Raw genomic sequence first — 16,212 nt, 5'->3', positions numbered from 1 at the left:
ACCAGGGAGTTGTGCAGTGAACCTGACTAGGACCACGTGTGCAGAAAAATGGGGGTCATGCTAGGCAGGTCTGGGAAGAGGGAAGGTCAGAGCTAGTGGTGTGGGGATTATATGCTGCTGTGAATTTGAAGATGTGACTGGGAGGCCCAGAGTGCTGACTCAGATCTCTCTCCCTCACAGAGTAGCAGGGGAAGGTTTGATTGGTACCAAAGGAATGGTGGATCTTGGGGCCCATAGCAGGATTGAATGACCCCAGAACTGTGAGCTGAGGTAGGAATAGGCCACCTGGAAATCCACCTAAATGTCCTCCTGCCCCAAGGATACTGCGTGAAGCTTGTCAGCCTCTAGGATCTCTCCTTAGAAAAGGGATTTTGTTGGCCAAATTGAGGTCAGATGAAAGAGATCAGGGAACACCAGTGATGGTTTAAGTGTTACACTAACTGGAAGGTGTTACACTAACTGGAAGGTTAACTCCACTCCCATCTTAATGTCATTGAGTGATGGTGAATCTCAGGCAGTATCAGAAACCAAAGAAGCATCTTTCTTCCACCGCTGGAAAACTACACGGTCTCTGGAGATGTTCAGAGTAATCAGAAGAGTCTCTCAGTATCTAAAAAGAGAGCATTCATTGTACCAGAAATTAACCTTAATTCAACCCCAAATAAAAGTAAATCTGTCTAAAATGCGAGCCATACTTTCATAGTAGATAATGAAAAAGGTTTAACTGATGCTTTTCTTGGTAAACCACACTAAATATTACAGAAATAAATTTGTTTAATCTTATATGTAATACAATATAGGAAGTTAATTTTCCTGGCCTAATTTGCTGGCCCAGTGAGATGTCATTCATTCATCTTTAACTTTCACAGTGAGGTCATAAAAGTCTACTTATTACTTTATTTTATTTTGAGCTTCCCTGGTGGCTCAGATGGTCAAGAATCTGCCTTCAGTGCAGGAGACCCAGGTTCAATCCCTGGGTCGGGAAGATTAATAACAGCTTTATTGAGATATAATTCACGTATCATACAATCCATCCATTTAAAGTATACAATTCCATAACAGATTATATTTGCTTTGTGGGTTTTTTTTTTCCTCAAAGTGCCTCCCCATCTAGATGTTATTTTAGTAACAACACTAATTGACTAGGTCATTTTGGTAAAAGTATTTGAAGGCTTTGTCAGCTGATTATCCAGGTAGTTCTTTTTACATTGTTTTGGCTGTACCACAAAGCATGTGTGATCTAGTTCCCTGACCAGGGATTGAACCTGTGCCCTCTGCATTGGAAGCGTGAAGTCTTAACCAATAGACCTCTCAGGAAGTCCCCTAAGTAGTTCTCTTTACATGTGACAAGCATGTCATTATTTTTACTTCCTCCTCCTCAGTTGTTCATTGGAATAACCCTTCCTCTTTCTCTACTTGTCTCTGGCTTCCCAAATGACCCCTGGAATCTTCCAGTATTACTTTCATGGATTTCATAACATCCTATGTTTTTTCGGCAAGATTTGTAATGTCACTTTTCAGTTGATTTCCATTATGTTTGCCTTGTTGGATGCAGAGGAGCCTCAGGAAGTAGGGAGAAGTTACCAGCAAAGTCACTGACCCACTTGAGGGCAGAGACATACATTTGTGTTACATGGAGAGGACTACTAAGTCTGGCCGAAGGTCCATTGGTGAACATTTTTGTATTGTGATAAGTTTTGCTTCTCTGGACAATTCCCTAACTGCGGTAACCTGGATGATGCGTGCTCGCATGCACTCAGTCACTTAGTCATGTCTGAATCTTTGCGACCCCATAGACTGTAGCCCACCCAGGCTGCCCTTGCCCATGGGATTCTCCAGGCAAGAATACTGGAGTGGGTTGCAGTTTCCTCCTGCAGAGGATCTTCCCGACCAAGGGTTCAAGCCTGTGTCTCCTGCATTGGCAGGCAGATTTTTACCACTGAGCCAGCCACCTGGGAAGCAATCTGGATGATAATAACAAGGATACCCCAGTATTTGGTTGCGGTGTTGCAGGGACAGATGGAGATTGGTCTTGGTGGCTTCTGAGGTTCTGAGTGTTCCCTGAGTCTGCCCGGGGGTCTCCTGGGCCTGTGCGCCTTTGTAGGTCCCCATCCAAGCCCCTGCAGTGAGACTCTTCTATATGACAGGACAGCTGGTATGGGAGGGCAAGGGTTGGAAACCACCTCTACGGCAACCTCAGCTATCACCATCCCTAAAGCCAGTCTAGCTTCTGGTTCTCGCCTCATCCTTACACCGTCCTTGGCTGCAGATCTAGGAGTGGAGGCTGGAGCTGGGGGTAAGGAAGGGGGGTAAGAAGGCATGATGGGGAGGGCAGGAGAGGTGAGGGACACAAGTGGCTGCTGGGGTTTGGGGAGGTAATCCCACCCCTCCTTGGGATGGATTCAGTACCACCAGGGTCTTCAAAGGGCTTTACCTGCCACCCCAGGTGAATTAGGCTCAGTGCATCCCTGTGGTTTACCTGAGAATGTGCTGGTACCAAGCTCGGCTCCAGCCCCTGCTGGCTTGGTGTGGATACTGCCCTCCCTGGGACCTCCTGGTGCCCAGGTCAGGCCAGGCGGGCTGTGACCCAGACTCTTCCCTGGGAGTAGAGGGTAGCCCCAGCTCCCGCCCTGAGCTCTGGGCATGGACTCTGAGCACTGCTGCCTCCCACTGCCCCAACTGACCTCAAGGACACCTGACCCAGAAGCCCTTTGTCTCCATCCCCAGTGGGAGCCTGAGGACACTGATGGACTTTCACAGGCTTCCTGGGAGCCCTATGCCCCAAGTGCAACCCCCAGAGGAAGGCCAGAGGCCCCTGGCTGGAGACAAGCTGGCGAATGGCGTCAGGACTGACAAGGTGGCCTGGAACTTGGCCTCTCGCCTCTATCACCTGGAGGGCTTCCGGAAGTCTGAAGTGGCCGCCTATCTGAGGAAGAAGTAAGGGCTTTTGAACTCAAGCAAGGCTGGATGTCTAGTCAGGATGGGGAGGATCACTGATGGGCCATCCTTGCTGCCCGCGTCCCCCCACCGCTGACCTCTCATGCCTTCACTCTTGCCCTGTCCACTGCACCCCTCTCTCCCTTTCACCCCCAGACCCTTGCTGTGCCTGTCTCTTTCTCTTAGTCACATTGGAACACCCTCAGTCCCTACCTAGAACTGCCAGACCTGGCCACCTGCCTCCCCTACCCCAACCCCATGTCCCTCCTGCTCAGCGCTGAGGGGTCCCAGGGGCTGCCAGTGCCCTCTCGGGCCCCATGGTCCACCCTGGCTGTGCCTTTCCTTTGATCGCACCCCCAGCCCCCTTCAGGCCCCAGGAGGCCCGCCGGTCCCCACCCAGGCTTCATCCCTACTTTCCTTCTGTAGCAATGACTTCAGCAGGGCGGTGGCTGAGGAGTACCTGTCCTTCTTCCAGTTCGGAGGCCAGAGTCTGGACCGCGCGCTCCGGTAACACCTGGGGGCCTTCCCTGGGGAGAAGGGATGGCCGGTGGGAGGCGGATGGTGGGGGGGTGGCAGCAGGGGGTAAGCACCACCAGCAGAGGCTGGATTCTGGCTGGCCCTGAGCTCAGGCTGCCGGGCTCTGCTTGGACTCGGGCCTTCCTTTCAGGAGCTTCCTCCAGGCCCTGGTGCTCAGTGGGGAGACCCAGGAACGAGAGCGGATCCTCTACCAGTTCTCCAAGCGCTTCCATCACTGCAACCCCGGGCTTTTCTCCTCAGTAGGTAGGGAGGGGCCGGTTCACTGGGTGGTGACTGGTGGGAGTGTCCTGGGGGGCCATGGGGGCCCAGAAGCGTTGAGGAGGTCCCCCCACCCAGGGTGGGCAGAGGCAATGCAGGAGTCCCAGTTCCAACGGCCTTTTCTCTCTGCGGGGGCAGATTGCGTGCACACCTTGACCTGCGCCATCATGCTCCTTAACACAGACCTGCACGGACAGGTGAGAGCCTATGGGGGTCTTGGGAGAGGGGAACCAAGACCAAGGCCTGGGATGGGGTCCGGGAGGGCTCTGGGGACCCCGGGGAGGTTCAGGGTGGCCAGCCAGGGGTCTTGCTGCTGGAGTGGGACATGTGTGCCAGCTGCCCCCCTCTCCACATGTTCTGACCACAGAACATTGGGAAGAGCATGAGCTGCCAGGAATTCATAACCAATCTGAATGGCCTGCGGGACGGCGGGAACTTCCCCAAAGAACTGCTCAAGGTATGGCACGGGGTCCACGCGGGGCCTGGAGCCTCAGCTTGCTGTCCGAAGGGGAACATGAGCTCGGGCCTGGCTCTGCCAAGACATCCTTGAGACAACACACCTTTTTAAGAACATAATTCCTTATTTATATATTTGACTGTCCTGGATCTTTGTCACCAATAAGCAGTATCTTCTAGTTGTGGCATGCGGGATCTAGTTCCCTGACCAGGGATCGAACCTGTCCCCGCTGCAATGGGCGCATGGAGTCTTAACCACCAGACTGCCAGGGAAATCGTAGAACAGGCCTTCTTTACTGAAGGGAACTAAAAGTGATACTGCCCAGCCTGCGGCATCAGTGTCCCCTTGAAATGTATTAGCTTGTGTGAATTCACATCCCCCTGGCCTGGATCCACTGAATCAAATCTCGGGCTGGGCCCCCACATTGTTCCGTTATGCCTCTGGGTGACTCTTAGGCCTGTGGAGTCTGAGAAGCGCTGGTTTTTGGTCCCTGGTGTAAAGCTTCACGTGGTGAAAGTCTGGAGCTAGGTTTCAGGAGCCAGAGGTTGCAGGGTTTGAATTCTAGCCTTGGGCAGCTTACACTTTGGCCGAGGCAAGTTCTCCCAAGGTGAGTGACCATTTTGCAGGGTTGTTACCACAATGAAATTAAGGTGGTCAAGTGCTTAATCCAGGGCCTGGCACACAGCCTGCTTTCATAAGCAATCACAGCGTTTATTCTCCTGTCTATTCAGCGAACATTAACTGAACACTTACTGTCTGCATGGCACCCCCGCTAGGTGTGGTCAGAGCTCCAGAAGCCAGCCAGCCTCGTGTACATGCATACTATCGGTCATATCATTTCAAAGTCATGGCATCTCGTTTATTCATTCACTCACCAAATGCTGACTGCTCTGTAGTGAGCCATTCCTGCTGCCTCAGATCCCTCTGGGCAGGATGGTATGTGGGTGATTCATTTCCCCTTCAAGGGAACTAGTTCAAGCCTCACTAAGTTCAAGGAAAGGGCTTCCCTAGTGGCTCAGATGGTAAAGAATCCGCCTGCAATGCAGGAGACCTGGGTTTAATCGTTGGGTTGGGAAGCTCTCCTGGAGAGGAAATGGCTACCTGCTCTAGTATTGTTGCCTGGCAAATCTCACGGACAGAGGAGCTTGGCAGCCTGTGGGCTTCTCTGATGACTCAGACGGTAAAGAATCTGCCTGTAATGCAGGAGACCTGGGTTTGATCCCTGGGTTAGGAAGATCCCCTGGAGAAGGGCATAGTAACCCACTCCAGTATTGCCTGGAGAATCCCCATGGAAAAAAGGAGCCTGGCAGGCAATAGTCCATCAGGTCTCAGAGAGTCGGACCCACTAAGCACACACAGTGAGCTAGAGTCCATGGAGTCAAAAAGAGTTGGTCACACTGAGCACAAACAAAGAAAAGCTCAAGGAAGGACAGGAATTGCTTTGTTCACCCTTGTGTCTCCAGCCCCCAGCACAGTGCCCGGCACATGGCGAATACCTGATAAATTGTTGCCTGCGTGCATGGATGCATGGATCCATGGGTTGCTTGCTGCCCAGAACAGAAGGGCAGCAACACTGGGATGGAGGTGGCAGCATGCCCGTCCTACCTCTGCCAGAGTATGGGCCCCCTGGCCTGAGGCTCTCCGGCCCAGCTGTGTGTTTCTGTTCCAGGCCCTCTACTGGTCTATCCGAAGTGAGAAGCTTGAGTGGGCTGTGTAAGTGAGACCCATCTTCCCTCCCCACCCTCTCTCCTGCCCGCCCTCCTCCTGCCCAGTTGAGTTGGAGAGTTCGGGGTCCCGGACAGTGCTCCCCGCTGCATGAGTGGAGCCAGAGGCGGGGCATCAGGCTGGTCTCAGAGAGGGTGCAGGGGGGCATGTAACACCTGGAGGAACTAGAGGCCATGGGGGCATAGGGATGATAGGAACTGATGGGCTGACCTTGAAGGAGGGCTTCTTTTAGGGTGTCCTGAGGTGTGGCTGCCCAGCAAGAGAGAGGGTGGGGTCCTGAGGCAGGGGTGCCTCCTGGTGGCCTCTGCCCATTCAAGCAGGCCCAGCCTGATTCTCTGATGCTCTGATGATTCTTCAGGGATGAAGAAGACGCAGCCAGGCCCGAGAAGGCCCGGCCGTCCCCCACAGCTGGCAAGATGAGCAACCCTTTCCTCCAGCTGGCCCAGGACCCCACGGTGCCCACCTACAAGCAGGGCTTCCTGGCCCGGAAGATGCACCAGGATGCGGATGGCAAGAAGAGTGAGTGTCTGCCTGCTGTTGTGCATCTGTCTACCAGTGTATGCAGAGCACCCTGCCCAGGAACACGATGTCCTGAGCCGATGTGTCTGCGGGTGTGCAGAGAGACGGCATGGGTGGAGGACGGGCAGCCCATGGTCCTTCCTCAATAGTGACTGTAAGCTCGGGGCTGGGGGTGGGGGAGGTGATGCAGGGACAAGACAAACCTAGGGATCCCCCGCCCCCTGGGCCTCTGTGCTAAGGTGGGAATTAGACAAACAAGGCAGTGTCTGGGATAAACAGAAGAGCTAGCTGCGTGGTGCAGGGGGGTCTCGATCGGGTATGGGGTGTGGAGGAGGGTGAGGCTTCTGTTTTTGTTTGGGGGTAGGATGCAGGAGACAGGATAGTTAAGGTTTCTAGGACATGATGGGCTCTGAGCTGAACCTTGGAGGAAAAGAGGGTCTGGTTATTTGCAGAGAGATCCCCACCAGGAAAACAGCACAGGGTGGGGTGTGTGAGAAAAGATGGCGCGAGGTGCACTGGGCTTCATTCTGCAGACCGTTGAGGGCTCTGGAGCAGGGAGCCACATGACCAGAGCAGGAATGCGATCCCAGATGGATGGGGCTGTGGTGACCAGCTAGGGGACTGGCATTTGGTTGTGAGAAGCCACATGAGCAAGGCCAAGAGGTGACCATGGGGAAGCAGGCCTTCAGCCCTAGCTTCTGAGCCCCTGTGTCTCTCTGGATGGGACTAGAAAGAGGTCCCAGAAGAGCTGTGCTTGTAGGTGGGCATGTTTGAGGGAGGATGGACTGGATGAGCACCTACTTGAGTTGTTCTAAGTAGCTCTGTTTTGGTGTCTAAGTGTGATTGCCCATGTATTGGAGACACAGTACTGCCTGCTTGTGATCTGTTGTGTTTTGTTGTGTTTTTGTACTTCTTTGTGTTTCTGTGCACCCTGAAGAGGGACTGGAGGTGGTGAGATGGTGTGTATCTGAGGGTCTTGATGGGGGTGGTGATCATCACCCACCTTTGTGTTCTGCTTCCCGGGTAGCGCCATGGGGTAAGCGCGGCTGGAAGATGTTCCACACCTTACTTCGAGGGATGGTCCTCTACTTCCTGAAGGTAGGGAGGGTGTCTGCACCCCTGATGGGCAGTGTGGGAGGGTGAGCAGCTGATGGAAACTTCTTTTCTGAGCCCCTGTTGCCCTGTGGCAGGGAGAGGACCACGGCCTTGATGAGGAGAGTTTGGTGGGGCAGATGGTGGATGAGCCAGTGGGGGTGCACCACTCACTGGCCACGCCTGCCACCCACTACACCAAGAAGCCACATGTCTTCCAGCTGCGCACGGCTGACTGGCGCCTCTACCTCTTCCAGGCACCGTAAGTCGGGGGCGGGGACAGGCGATAGCAAGGCCCCAGCTTTCCTCCTGTGAACCTCTCATCCTCTGACGGTTGCTGGCCCCACCCTGGAGGGAGGTGTAGGCTTGACCTGAGATGTGTCAGTGGTGGGTCCCAGATACACATGAAGTGTGGGGAGCAGGGAACTTCCGGCTTCCATCCCCTGCCCTAAGCCCATTTCACCCCTGGGACCGCCTCTTCCTTGAAAGTTGGACTAAGCCTCCCAGTTCCAAACAGAGGATTCCAGGAAGCCACGAACACTTGATCATTTTTTGGCATTTGATATAAACTCTGTTGGCTTCCCTGGTGGCTCAGTGGTAAAGGACCCACCTGCCAATGTAGGAGACTTGGGTTCGATCCCTGGATCAGGAAGCTCTCCTGGAGAAGGGCATGGCAACTCACTCCAGTATTCTTGTCTGGAGAATCTCATGGACAGAGGAGTCTGGTGGGCTACAGTCCTTGGGGTCCCAGAGTTGGACACGGCTGAGTAACTAAACATAAACTTGGTTGCCTTCCCAGATTTGCCTCTGTTGGGTGAGAAAAACCACCAGCAGGGGTCAACCACCTCAGCTAGTGGCAGGACTTCTGGTTTTTGTAGCCTGGTGGCTGTGCTGACCACCAGAGGCTGGAGGGCAGGGATAGGCTAGCACTCTGTGGTCCAAGGGACAGACTGCTCTCTCTGCTCGCAGCACCGCCCAGGAGATGACTTCCTGGATCACGCGCATCAACCTAGCCGCCGCCACGCACTCAGCTCCGCCTTTCCCTGCCGCGGTGGGCTCCCAGCGCAAATTCGTCCGGCCCATCCTACCCGTGGGCCCAACCCAGGGCTCCCTGGTAAGACCTGAGCCTGAGGGAGGGGCGGGATGTAGTGGTGGGATACTCCCTGGAGGACTAGAAGGGAGATGAGAGGCTGTGCACCTGGCCTAGGAGAAGTGGGGGACAGGGGCTGGGCTGAACATCTGGGCCTCTGAGTCAGAATGGAGGTGTACTCCTGGGCTCAGGAACAGAGAGGGGAGGTCTTGGGATGGTGGGGACAGAGAGGGAGGGCTTGAAACAGTTCCCCGCACCGCCTCCCGCTCCCAGGAGGAGCAGCATCGATCCCACGAGAACTGCCTGGACGCTGCCTCTGATGACCTGCTGGATCTGCAGAGGAACTTACCCGAGCGGCGAGGCCGCAGCCGCGAGCTGGAAGATTACCGCTTGCGCAAGGAGTACCTGGAGTACGAGGTGAGGTCCCTGGGGCTCACCTTCCGCCTGGGCCCTCTGCCGCCCTCTCGTGGCCGTGGCCGTCCCTGCAGCCTTGGCTCCCAGCCGCTCAGGGCAGGGGGAGGGGCTTGTGTGAGAACTCCAGCCCTGTGTGAATGGGCTACACACACGAATGTGTGCACACGACTGCACAAGTGTGTGTGTCTTTGGGCACTCAGGCCACTTCACCTCTTGTCCTTGGAACACAGCAGCTGCTTGTCTGGTAACACTCGTGTGTATGTGTATGTGTGTGTGTTGCTCAGTCTTGCCCCCCAGCCAGGCTCCCCTGTCCGTGGGATTCTCAGGCGAGAATACTGGAGTGGGTTGCCATTCCCCTCTCCAGGGGATCTTGCCAACCCAGGGATCAGACCCAGGTCCCTTGCTTTGCAGGAAGATTCTTCACCATCTGAGCTACCTGGGAAGCCCAATTATATATATATATATATATAATTTTCTTGGCCATACCTTCTGGCACATGAGATCTTAGTTCCTGACCAGGGATCCAACCCATGCCCCCTGCATTGGGAGTGCTGAGTCTTAACCACTGGACCGCCAGGGAAGTCATGTAAAAACTATATTTTAACAGAATTATTTCCCCTCATACCTACCTAATACTATTATAATAGGCAGTATTTCTGAAGCTTGTTGCATGGATTGTCTTATTTACTCATCCAGCTACTCTGGGGTAAGGACATTAATCCTCATTTTACAGATGAGGAAACTGAGGCACAGAGAGATTAAACTTGTCCACACCTGATATACTTTCATGAGACCTGATCACATCCATGCCTCATTTATGGCCGTAACTAAGGAATGATCTTTATTAGCTCTCTGATTGATATTTTCCTCACCCCACCCCCAATCCTACACCCAAATTCAGCAGGAGGGTGGGTGAGGGGCAGTGTGCTGAGAAGAGGGCAGAGGCCACCCAGGGGCAGAGAAGGGAGCAGGCGTCAGTGTCACCTCCTGTCTGTGCCCATCAGCCTTGCACTATCCTCTCCCTCCCTTTCTAGCTCATCCTCTTGGTGCGCTGGCTGCATCCATGGCCATGAGCATGCCACTTCCCCGAGGTCCCAGGGGTGGCCGATAGGATCCAGCCCTGCCTGCAGCACTCCAGCCATTCCTCACCATGGGCCAATCTTTCGCTGGGACCTTTAGCTAGGCCTTGACCCTCCCTGGTGGGCTTCCCTGGTGGCTCAGATGGTAAAGAACCTGCCATCAATGCAGGAGAACCTGGGTTCGGTCCCTGGGGCAGAAAGACACCCTGGAGAAAGAATGACAACCAACTCCAGTATTCTTGCCTGGAGAATCCCATGGAAGAGGAGCCTGGTGGGCTACAGTCCATGGGGTCGCAAAGAGTCAGACACGACTGAGCAACTAACACTGACCCTCCCTCGGCCTCACCTCTCTCTTTACAAAGCACAGCGATGACTCCCACCCAGCCTCCCAGGACCGGGATGAGGACCCAGTGGGCTGGAGGATGGGAAAGCGCTGAGTAAACTGGGAACAGTATCTGAAGGATGCTAGTTACAGGGGCCCGAGGAGTGTTAAGCAGATGAGGGTAGTTAGCGTCATGCTCTCCAGATGCCAGTTGTTAAAATGCTATTCAGACTCAATGAGGGCTGCGTACAGATGTGTGCTGTTTGTGTGTAGTGCTGCACAGATCTCTAGCCTAGTGGGTTATGGATCTTTTAGTGTCTCAGCGATGTAACGTGTTCCAGAGATGTTAGTTACAGCACCAGGCAGTGTTGGCTGTATCGAACAGGGCCAGGCCGATGGGTGTAACTCTAAGACACCCGGGGAAGGACAGGATCTGCAGAGATTGTTGTTCAAGTGAATGCTAGCTATTGGCCCAGCCCTCTTTCTACAGAAGTCTTTGTCCCTGTAGCATCATTCAGTGTGATCTGTCTGTCCCTTAACATCCCAGCCCCCTCCTGACCTGGAACTGGGGTGGTGCTGAGGCAGTGGGACCCATATGTGTTCCAGAAAACCCGCTATGAGACCTATCTGCAGCTGCTCATGGCCCGTCTGCACTGCCCATCGAAAGACCTGGACCTGTGGGAGGAGCAGCTGGGGAGGGAGGCTGGAGGCCTGCAGGAGCCCAAGCCCAGCCTGAAGAAGTCCCACTCCAGCCCATCGCTGCATCAGGATGAGGCCCCCACCACGGCCAAGGTCAAGCGCAACATCTCGGAGCGCAGAACCTACCGGAAGATCATCCCCAAACGGAACCGCAATCAACTGTGAAGCTGGGGCCACCTCACCAACTACCCCCCGCAGTCTGGACCTGCGGTGGATTTGGGATGAAATCCTAGGAAGAGCCTTATGTCAGCGGGTCCATGCTGAGGATGGGGCCCCGCCTCTTCCCTGTGGAAGGATACCCTAGTGTGGTTCCCCCTCTTCCCTCCCTCGCACACCACACTGGAGTTCTCCTGATACTGTTGCTCCCACCCCAGCTGCTCCCAAGAGAGGACAAAGGTCAAGGACTTGACTCAGCTCCCACAGTTTGTCCCATTCCACCCACCATCCCTCCAGAAACCACAGAGGACACCTTTGCTGGATCTGGGGGGTTGCTCAGCTCTCTGAGAGTCAGAGGCCCCACGAGCTCCCCCATCTTCAGGGACAGAGACCAGGGTAGCAGAGACCTCGGCACAGACAGGCTGGGGAAGCTGCAGCGCTGGGAGTAGTTTTGCTCTGGAAATCAGGTGACTTGCTGGAAGAGGTCCTGGGAGACCCCAGTTGGGCCCTGGCCACTGCAGGGAACAGCCTCCTGGGCAGGAGCAGAGACTCGGCAAGTTCAAGGGCTCAGTGAGGCTGGCTCTGGGGCCCCCTGCCTTTGTCTGGTCTTCCCTACATCCTGCACACATAGAGGGCAGATGAGAGAGGCCCTGCCTCCCACGGCCAATGGCTGATCATCAGAGTGGAACCGACGGTGGTCAGCGAGGGCCGGAAGGGGTGGGGGCGCCCAGAGCTCAGTGGAGAGCCCTGTAACAAGGGCCTTTGCCTCCCCAGAGCAGGGAAGGAGGTGCTTCAGGTTCGGGGAGGCTAAGGGTAAGAGGTGGTGACGCATGCTGTGTCCCCTGGGGGCTCTGGAGAGTTGTGAGGGGCGGTGAAGGCCTGGCTCCCTCCCCACACACCCCTCCCCTGGAAGCTCCAGGACTCACCCAGGGACCCCTTCCCTCCCCCAGCTTGCTCCCAGGGGCCCTTGCCACCCTCCCTGGGAGGCCCCCTTGTGCTCCCTTTGGCTGCATCCCAGCTGGGCTGTTCTCTGGACACTGGAGGACCCGAGGCTCTGCCTGTGGGAAGGAGGCCGGGCCGCCAAGCAGCCACCATTGTCTCTGTTCAGCCAAGTGTGAGAGCCGGCTGCCTGCCAAAAGGGGCCTCTCGCCACCCGCCTGCTGGCTGACGCACGCACGGCCTCTCCAGCCTTCCTGCCACCCTGCCCTCCCCTTCATGCTTGTAACCAGCCCTGGGGCCTGCAACTCCACCAGGTAGGGCTGGCACTTGAGGGTCACCAACAAGTGCCTATCCGTGGCTGGGCCACGCACCCAGTGGGTGCACAATAAATACAGGCCAGTGAAGAAGGAGGTGTGTACCAGTGTGGGAGTTGGGAGGGACAGGCAGCTCTGGGCAGCTGGGGCCACCTGCAGGGTGGCAGGCCAGGTTCCCTTTGCCGTATGTGTGCATGTGTGTGTCTGTGTGTGTGGGTCTGTGCATGCATGTATGTGTCTGTGTGTGTGCATGCCTGTGAATGTGGGTGTAGCATGCTAATCATGTGCAGGAGTCACATAGGCTGTCACAGCAGGAGGGGACCTCAGAATCATTGATTCATCCACTCATGGGTTCATTCTTTCATTTCTCCAATAATATTAAGTACCTTTATGGGCCAGTACTATGAGATTCAGGCATGAATCAAGCATGTCCCTGGCCTCCAGGAGGACCATCCTGTTTTCTGGTGCCCAACTGGCAGTATAGAGTGGCACTGGAGACATTCCCATCCTACACCCAGGAATCTGGATCCAGTAGGTCTGGGTCAGAGGCACCAACAGGTATTTTTAAGGCTCCTTGGGCCACTCTGATGGGCAGAGGCCAATTGTCTCATTTGATTGGGGTGGTAGACTAGCGCCGTTTGGACGTGACTTGGCCCACAAGTGATGCTTACAGGCTGAACCGCCGTGAGTGGGTTATTTGACCTCACTGACCTGTATCCTTATTTCCAAAACCAAAATAAAAGGCAGAGGTTTGTTTGCATGCATGCATGTCTGTGACGCTTCCATGCTTCTTTGCTCTTGTAGAACTTGTACCTCCCTTTCACCTGGGCACAGGAGGTCTCCAGAGCCAGGTGCTCCAGGCTGCTGGGGTGCCCCCTGTCCAGCGCTGCCCCAGCTAGGTTTGGCCTGGAGGCTTGATGGGCTATTAGGCTGCAGTTATGACATGCGACCACTGGGGGGCGGGCTTACATCTCCCAAGCCTCAAGCACTAGGTGTCCGGAGGCAGCTATGTCTCTGGAAGAACAGGAAGTGAGTTGGGTGCTTCTGGCCATCACCAGAACCAGGCTCTTCCATTTCCCTAGGGCCACAGTGGCCCAGGTCAGGCCTCCCACCATCTGGGGAGGCAAAGGGTTGGTACTTTGACATCTTCCTTCAGTGAAATGTTTGTGCTTAGTTGCTTAGTCATGTCTGACTCTTTGCGACCCCATGGATTGTGACCCGCCAGGCTCCTCTGTCCATGGGATTTTCCAGGCAAGAATACTGGAGTGGGTTGCCATTTCCTTCTCCAGAGGATCTTTCCAACCCAGAGATTGAACCTGCATCTCCTGTGTCTCCTGCATTGCAGACGGATTCTTTACCAACTGAGCCATCTGGGAAGACCCTCTTGCTGCTGATGGAGAGGAAAAAGTTTCTGGAGTCATGTGGGGACAGCCTAGGATTCCCTACAGAATTGTCTCAGGGAACCTACAACAGTGAAAACTAAATGAGTTTAGTTTTCACCCAGTCCCAGTCGTGCGTATGGAACAGATCAAACCCCACAGGCCTAGACTGACCTTGTCTCCACCCTCCTCTTCCTTCCCACCCAGGAGTGGGCTGGTCCATTCCTTTGCAGGGGAAGGGACTGGACACAAGTTCTTGGTGAACAGCTCACACTACGTAAGGCTGGTTGAAGCCTGTCCTCAGTGCCCCCTTTCCCATCTAGGGAGCTCAGCTCACTGCCATGAGCCAGATGACACCCCGATGTAACCTTTTCCCGGTCTCTCAGCATCTCTGCTCCGTCTGGCTTTCTGCTAATGACATTCATTTATTTGTTGTTTGCTGGGCACCAGGGAGGAGTTAAAGGTCACTAAGGCCTGAGAGCTGGGTCATGTCCTTGCGGGGCTCAGAGTCAGATGGAAACAAGAGGGCTTTGTCTGGGTTGGAGGAGCTAGACTGGAGGGTTGGAGGGGGGATGGGGTAAGACACAGAGTGGTCAAGGTGGGCTGAGGCCAGATCATAAAGGAATTAGTGTCTATGGCCGTACTATCCTGAACACGCCCGATCTCGTCTGATCTCAGAAGCTAAGCAGGATTTGGCGTGGCTAGTATTTGGATGGGAGATCATAAAGGAATTGGTGGGCAGCTCAGAAGGGTGAGTTTTGAGCAGAAGAGTGACCAGCTTATGGCTTGGGAGACAGCCTGGGAGTTTGGCTTTAAAACCCAATAACTTGAGTGAGTAAGCCTAGAATAGGGTAGATAATGGCCTGGAGATGTTTATACTATGTGTGCAGCTTTTCTGTAAGAAAAGAGGGGGCAGAGAGAATGACCTGAAACCTTGGGCCAACCTGGCATTCTCACACCTGGCCTCTCCTCCCTTCCTGTTCCCCTCCCCCGGCCCGCATGCTGCCCTGCTCACTTATGGGGTTTACTGAATGTCACACTCTGTGTAACGGCCCCTCCTCATCACCCGCTCTGCCAACACCTTTGTTATTGTTCAGTAGCTAAGTCCTGTCCAACACTTTGCGACCCCATGGACGGCAGCACACCAGGCTTTCCTGTCCATCACCAACTCCCAGAGCTTGCTCAAACTCATGTCCATTGAGTCAATGATGCCATCCAACCATCTCATCCTCTGTTGCCCCCTTCTCCTCCTGCCCTCAGTCTTTCCCAGCATCAGGGTCTTTTCCAATGAGTCGGCTCTTTGCATCAGGTGGCCAAAGTATTGGAGCGTCAGCATCAGTCCTTCCAATGAATATTCAAAACTGATTTCCTTTAGGATTGACTGGTTTCATCCTTGCTGTCCAAGGGACTCTCAAGAGTCTTCTCCAGCACCACAGTTTGAAAGCATCGGTTCTTTGACACTCAGCCTTCTTTACAGTTGAACCCTCACATCCTTACAATAACACTTTTGTCCCCAACTATTCTGCATCTAACTGGCAGCTCCACCTCTACCTGTTCCCTGTCTCCTGTGGAAGGGGTGCTCCTTGCCTTTCTGGGACTATCCTCTCCCTCTCTCCAATTTCCTGCCTGCCTTAGAGCTCCCCCTTGGGGGTCCCATCTGGGTCTTGGGCCTATGCTCTACCCCTTCATTGTCTTGCCTTGTAAACAACTTGAAGAATCACCATCAGAAGGAAAAAGAAAAGCCTGTGTTTGACCCTCTGCTTCCTGTAGCTGAGACCCACGGATGTGTAGTCTTTGCCAGCTGTTTTGCTCCCTCACCTGGTTCCATTCACACCTGGCACGTTGGCCTCCAGCCACCACTCTCCACTGATGACCCTCCATCACCAAAGTCTTCTCAGCCTCCTCAGCCCTTCATCTCTCAGTGACCTTTGGCCCCATCCGTCCCTTGATCTGTGGACCCTACACGAGGCCCAGCGTGACCTGGCCACTTGCTTAGCCTCTTGTGCTTCGGTTTGCTTCTCTATAAAATGGGGATAATAACACCACTTACCTCACAGGGTCCTTAAGTGAAATTATGCACGTAAACAAGTCAAAACAATGCCTGGCACAGGAGGAAACCCGGTTAGCTATTAGCACTGGCTTTGCCAGCCTTCCCCAGGCACCCTCCCTCCTCTGGGATCCAGTTTACCTTCTGCCCTCAAACACGGGGTCCTTCTCCAGGGCTGGGCCTCTGCACTCAGCTCTCCCTATGCCTGGGCATTGCAAGTGACAGATGTCAACTCACATGGGCTTTAG

At 54.5% G+C, this 16,212-nt stretch overlaps 1 protein-coding gene across 11 annotated transcripts in view; it reads left to right on the top strand.

Annotated features, from left to right (window-relative positions):
• The window catches only part of PSD4 (pleckstrin and Sec7 domain containing 4), a 43,846-nt gene extending 30,544 nt beyond the window's left edge, over positions 1-13,302 (top strand). For 5 of the 11 annotated variants that reach the window (XM_081483565.1, XM_081483566.1, XM_081483568.1 and 2 more), the window contains exons 6-18: positions 2,761-2,937; positions 3,364-3,444; positions 3,605-3,717; positions 3,871-3,929; positions 4,100-4,189; positions 5,859-5,902; positions 6,273-6,433; positions 7,461-7,531; positions 7,624-7,787; positions 8,495-8,639; positions 8,889-9,032; positions 11,037-11,065; positions 11,504-13,302. In XM_081483565.1, coding sequence (XP_081339691.1) covers positions 2,761-2,937; positions 3,364-3,444; positions 3,605-3,717; positions 3,871-3,929; positions 4,100-4,189; positions 5,859-5,902; positions 6,273-6,433; positions 7,461-7,531; positions 7,624-7,787; positions 8,495-8,639; positions 8,889-9,032; positions 11,037-11,065; positions 11,504-11,633 — 1,408 coding nt within the window. In that variant the 3' untranslated portion in view covers positions 11,634-13,302. Of the gene's footprint in view, positions 1-2,727; positions 2,938-3,363; positions 3,445-3,604; positions 3,718-3,870; positions 3,930-4,099; positions 4,190-5,858; positions 5,903-6,272; positions 6,434-7,460; positions 7,532-7,623; positions 7,788-8,494; positions 8,640-8,888; positions 9,033-11,036 lie in introns of all 11 variants that reach the window. The other 6 variants (XM_081483561.1, XM_081483563.1, XM_081483560.1 and 3 more) reach the window with 5 other exon arrangements.
• Positions 13,303-16,212: the final 2,910 nt, after the last annotated feature.

Source organism: Giraffa tippelskirchi, chromosome 4, assembly GCF_054371585.1.
Source record: "Giraffa tippelskirchi isolate mGirTip1 chromosome 4, T2T-mGirTip1v1.2.pri, whole genome shotgun sequence".
Taxonomy (NCBI): domain Eukaryota; kingdom Metazoa; phylum Chordata; class Mammalia; order Artiodactyla; family Giraffidae; genus Giraffa; species Giraffa tippelskirchi.
The sequence above is the reverse complement of the archived record's forward strand: the minus strand, read 5'-3'. Positions and strand labels throughout refer to the sequence as shown.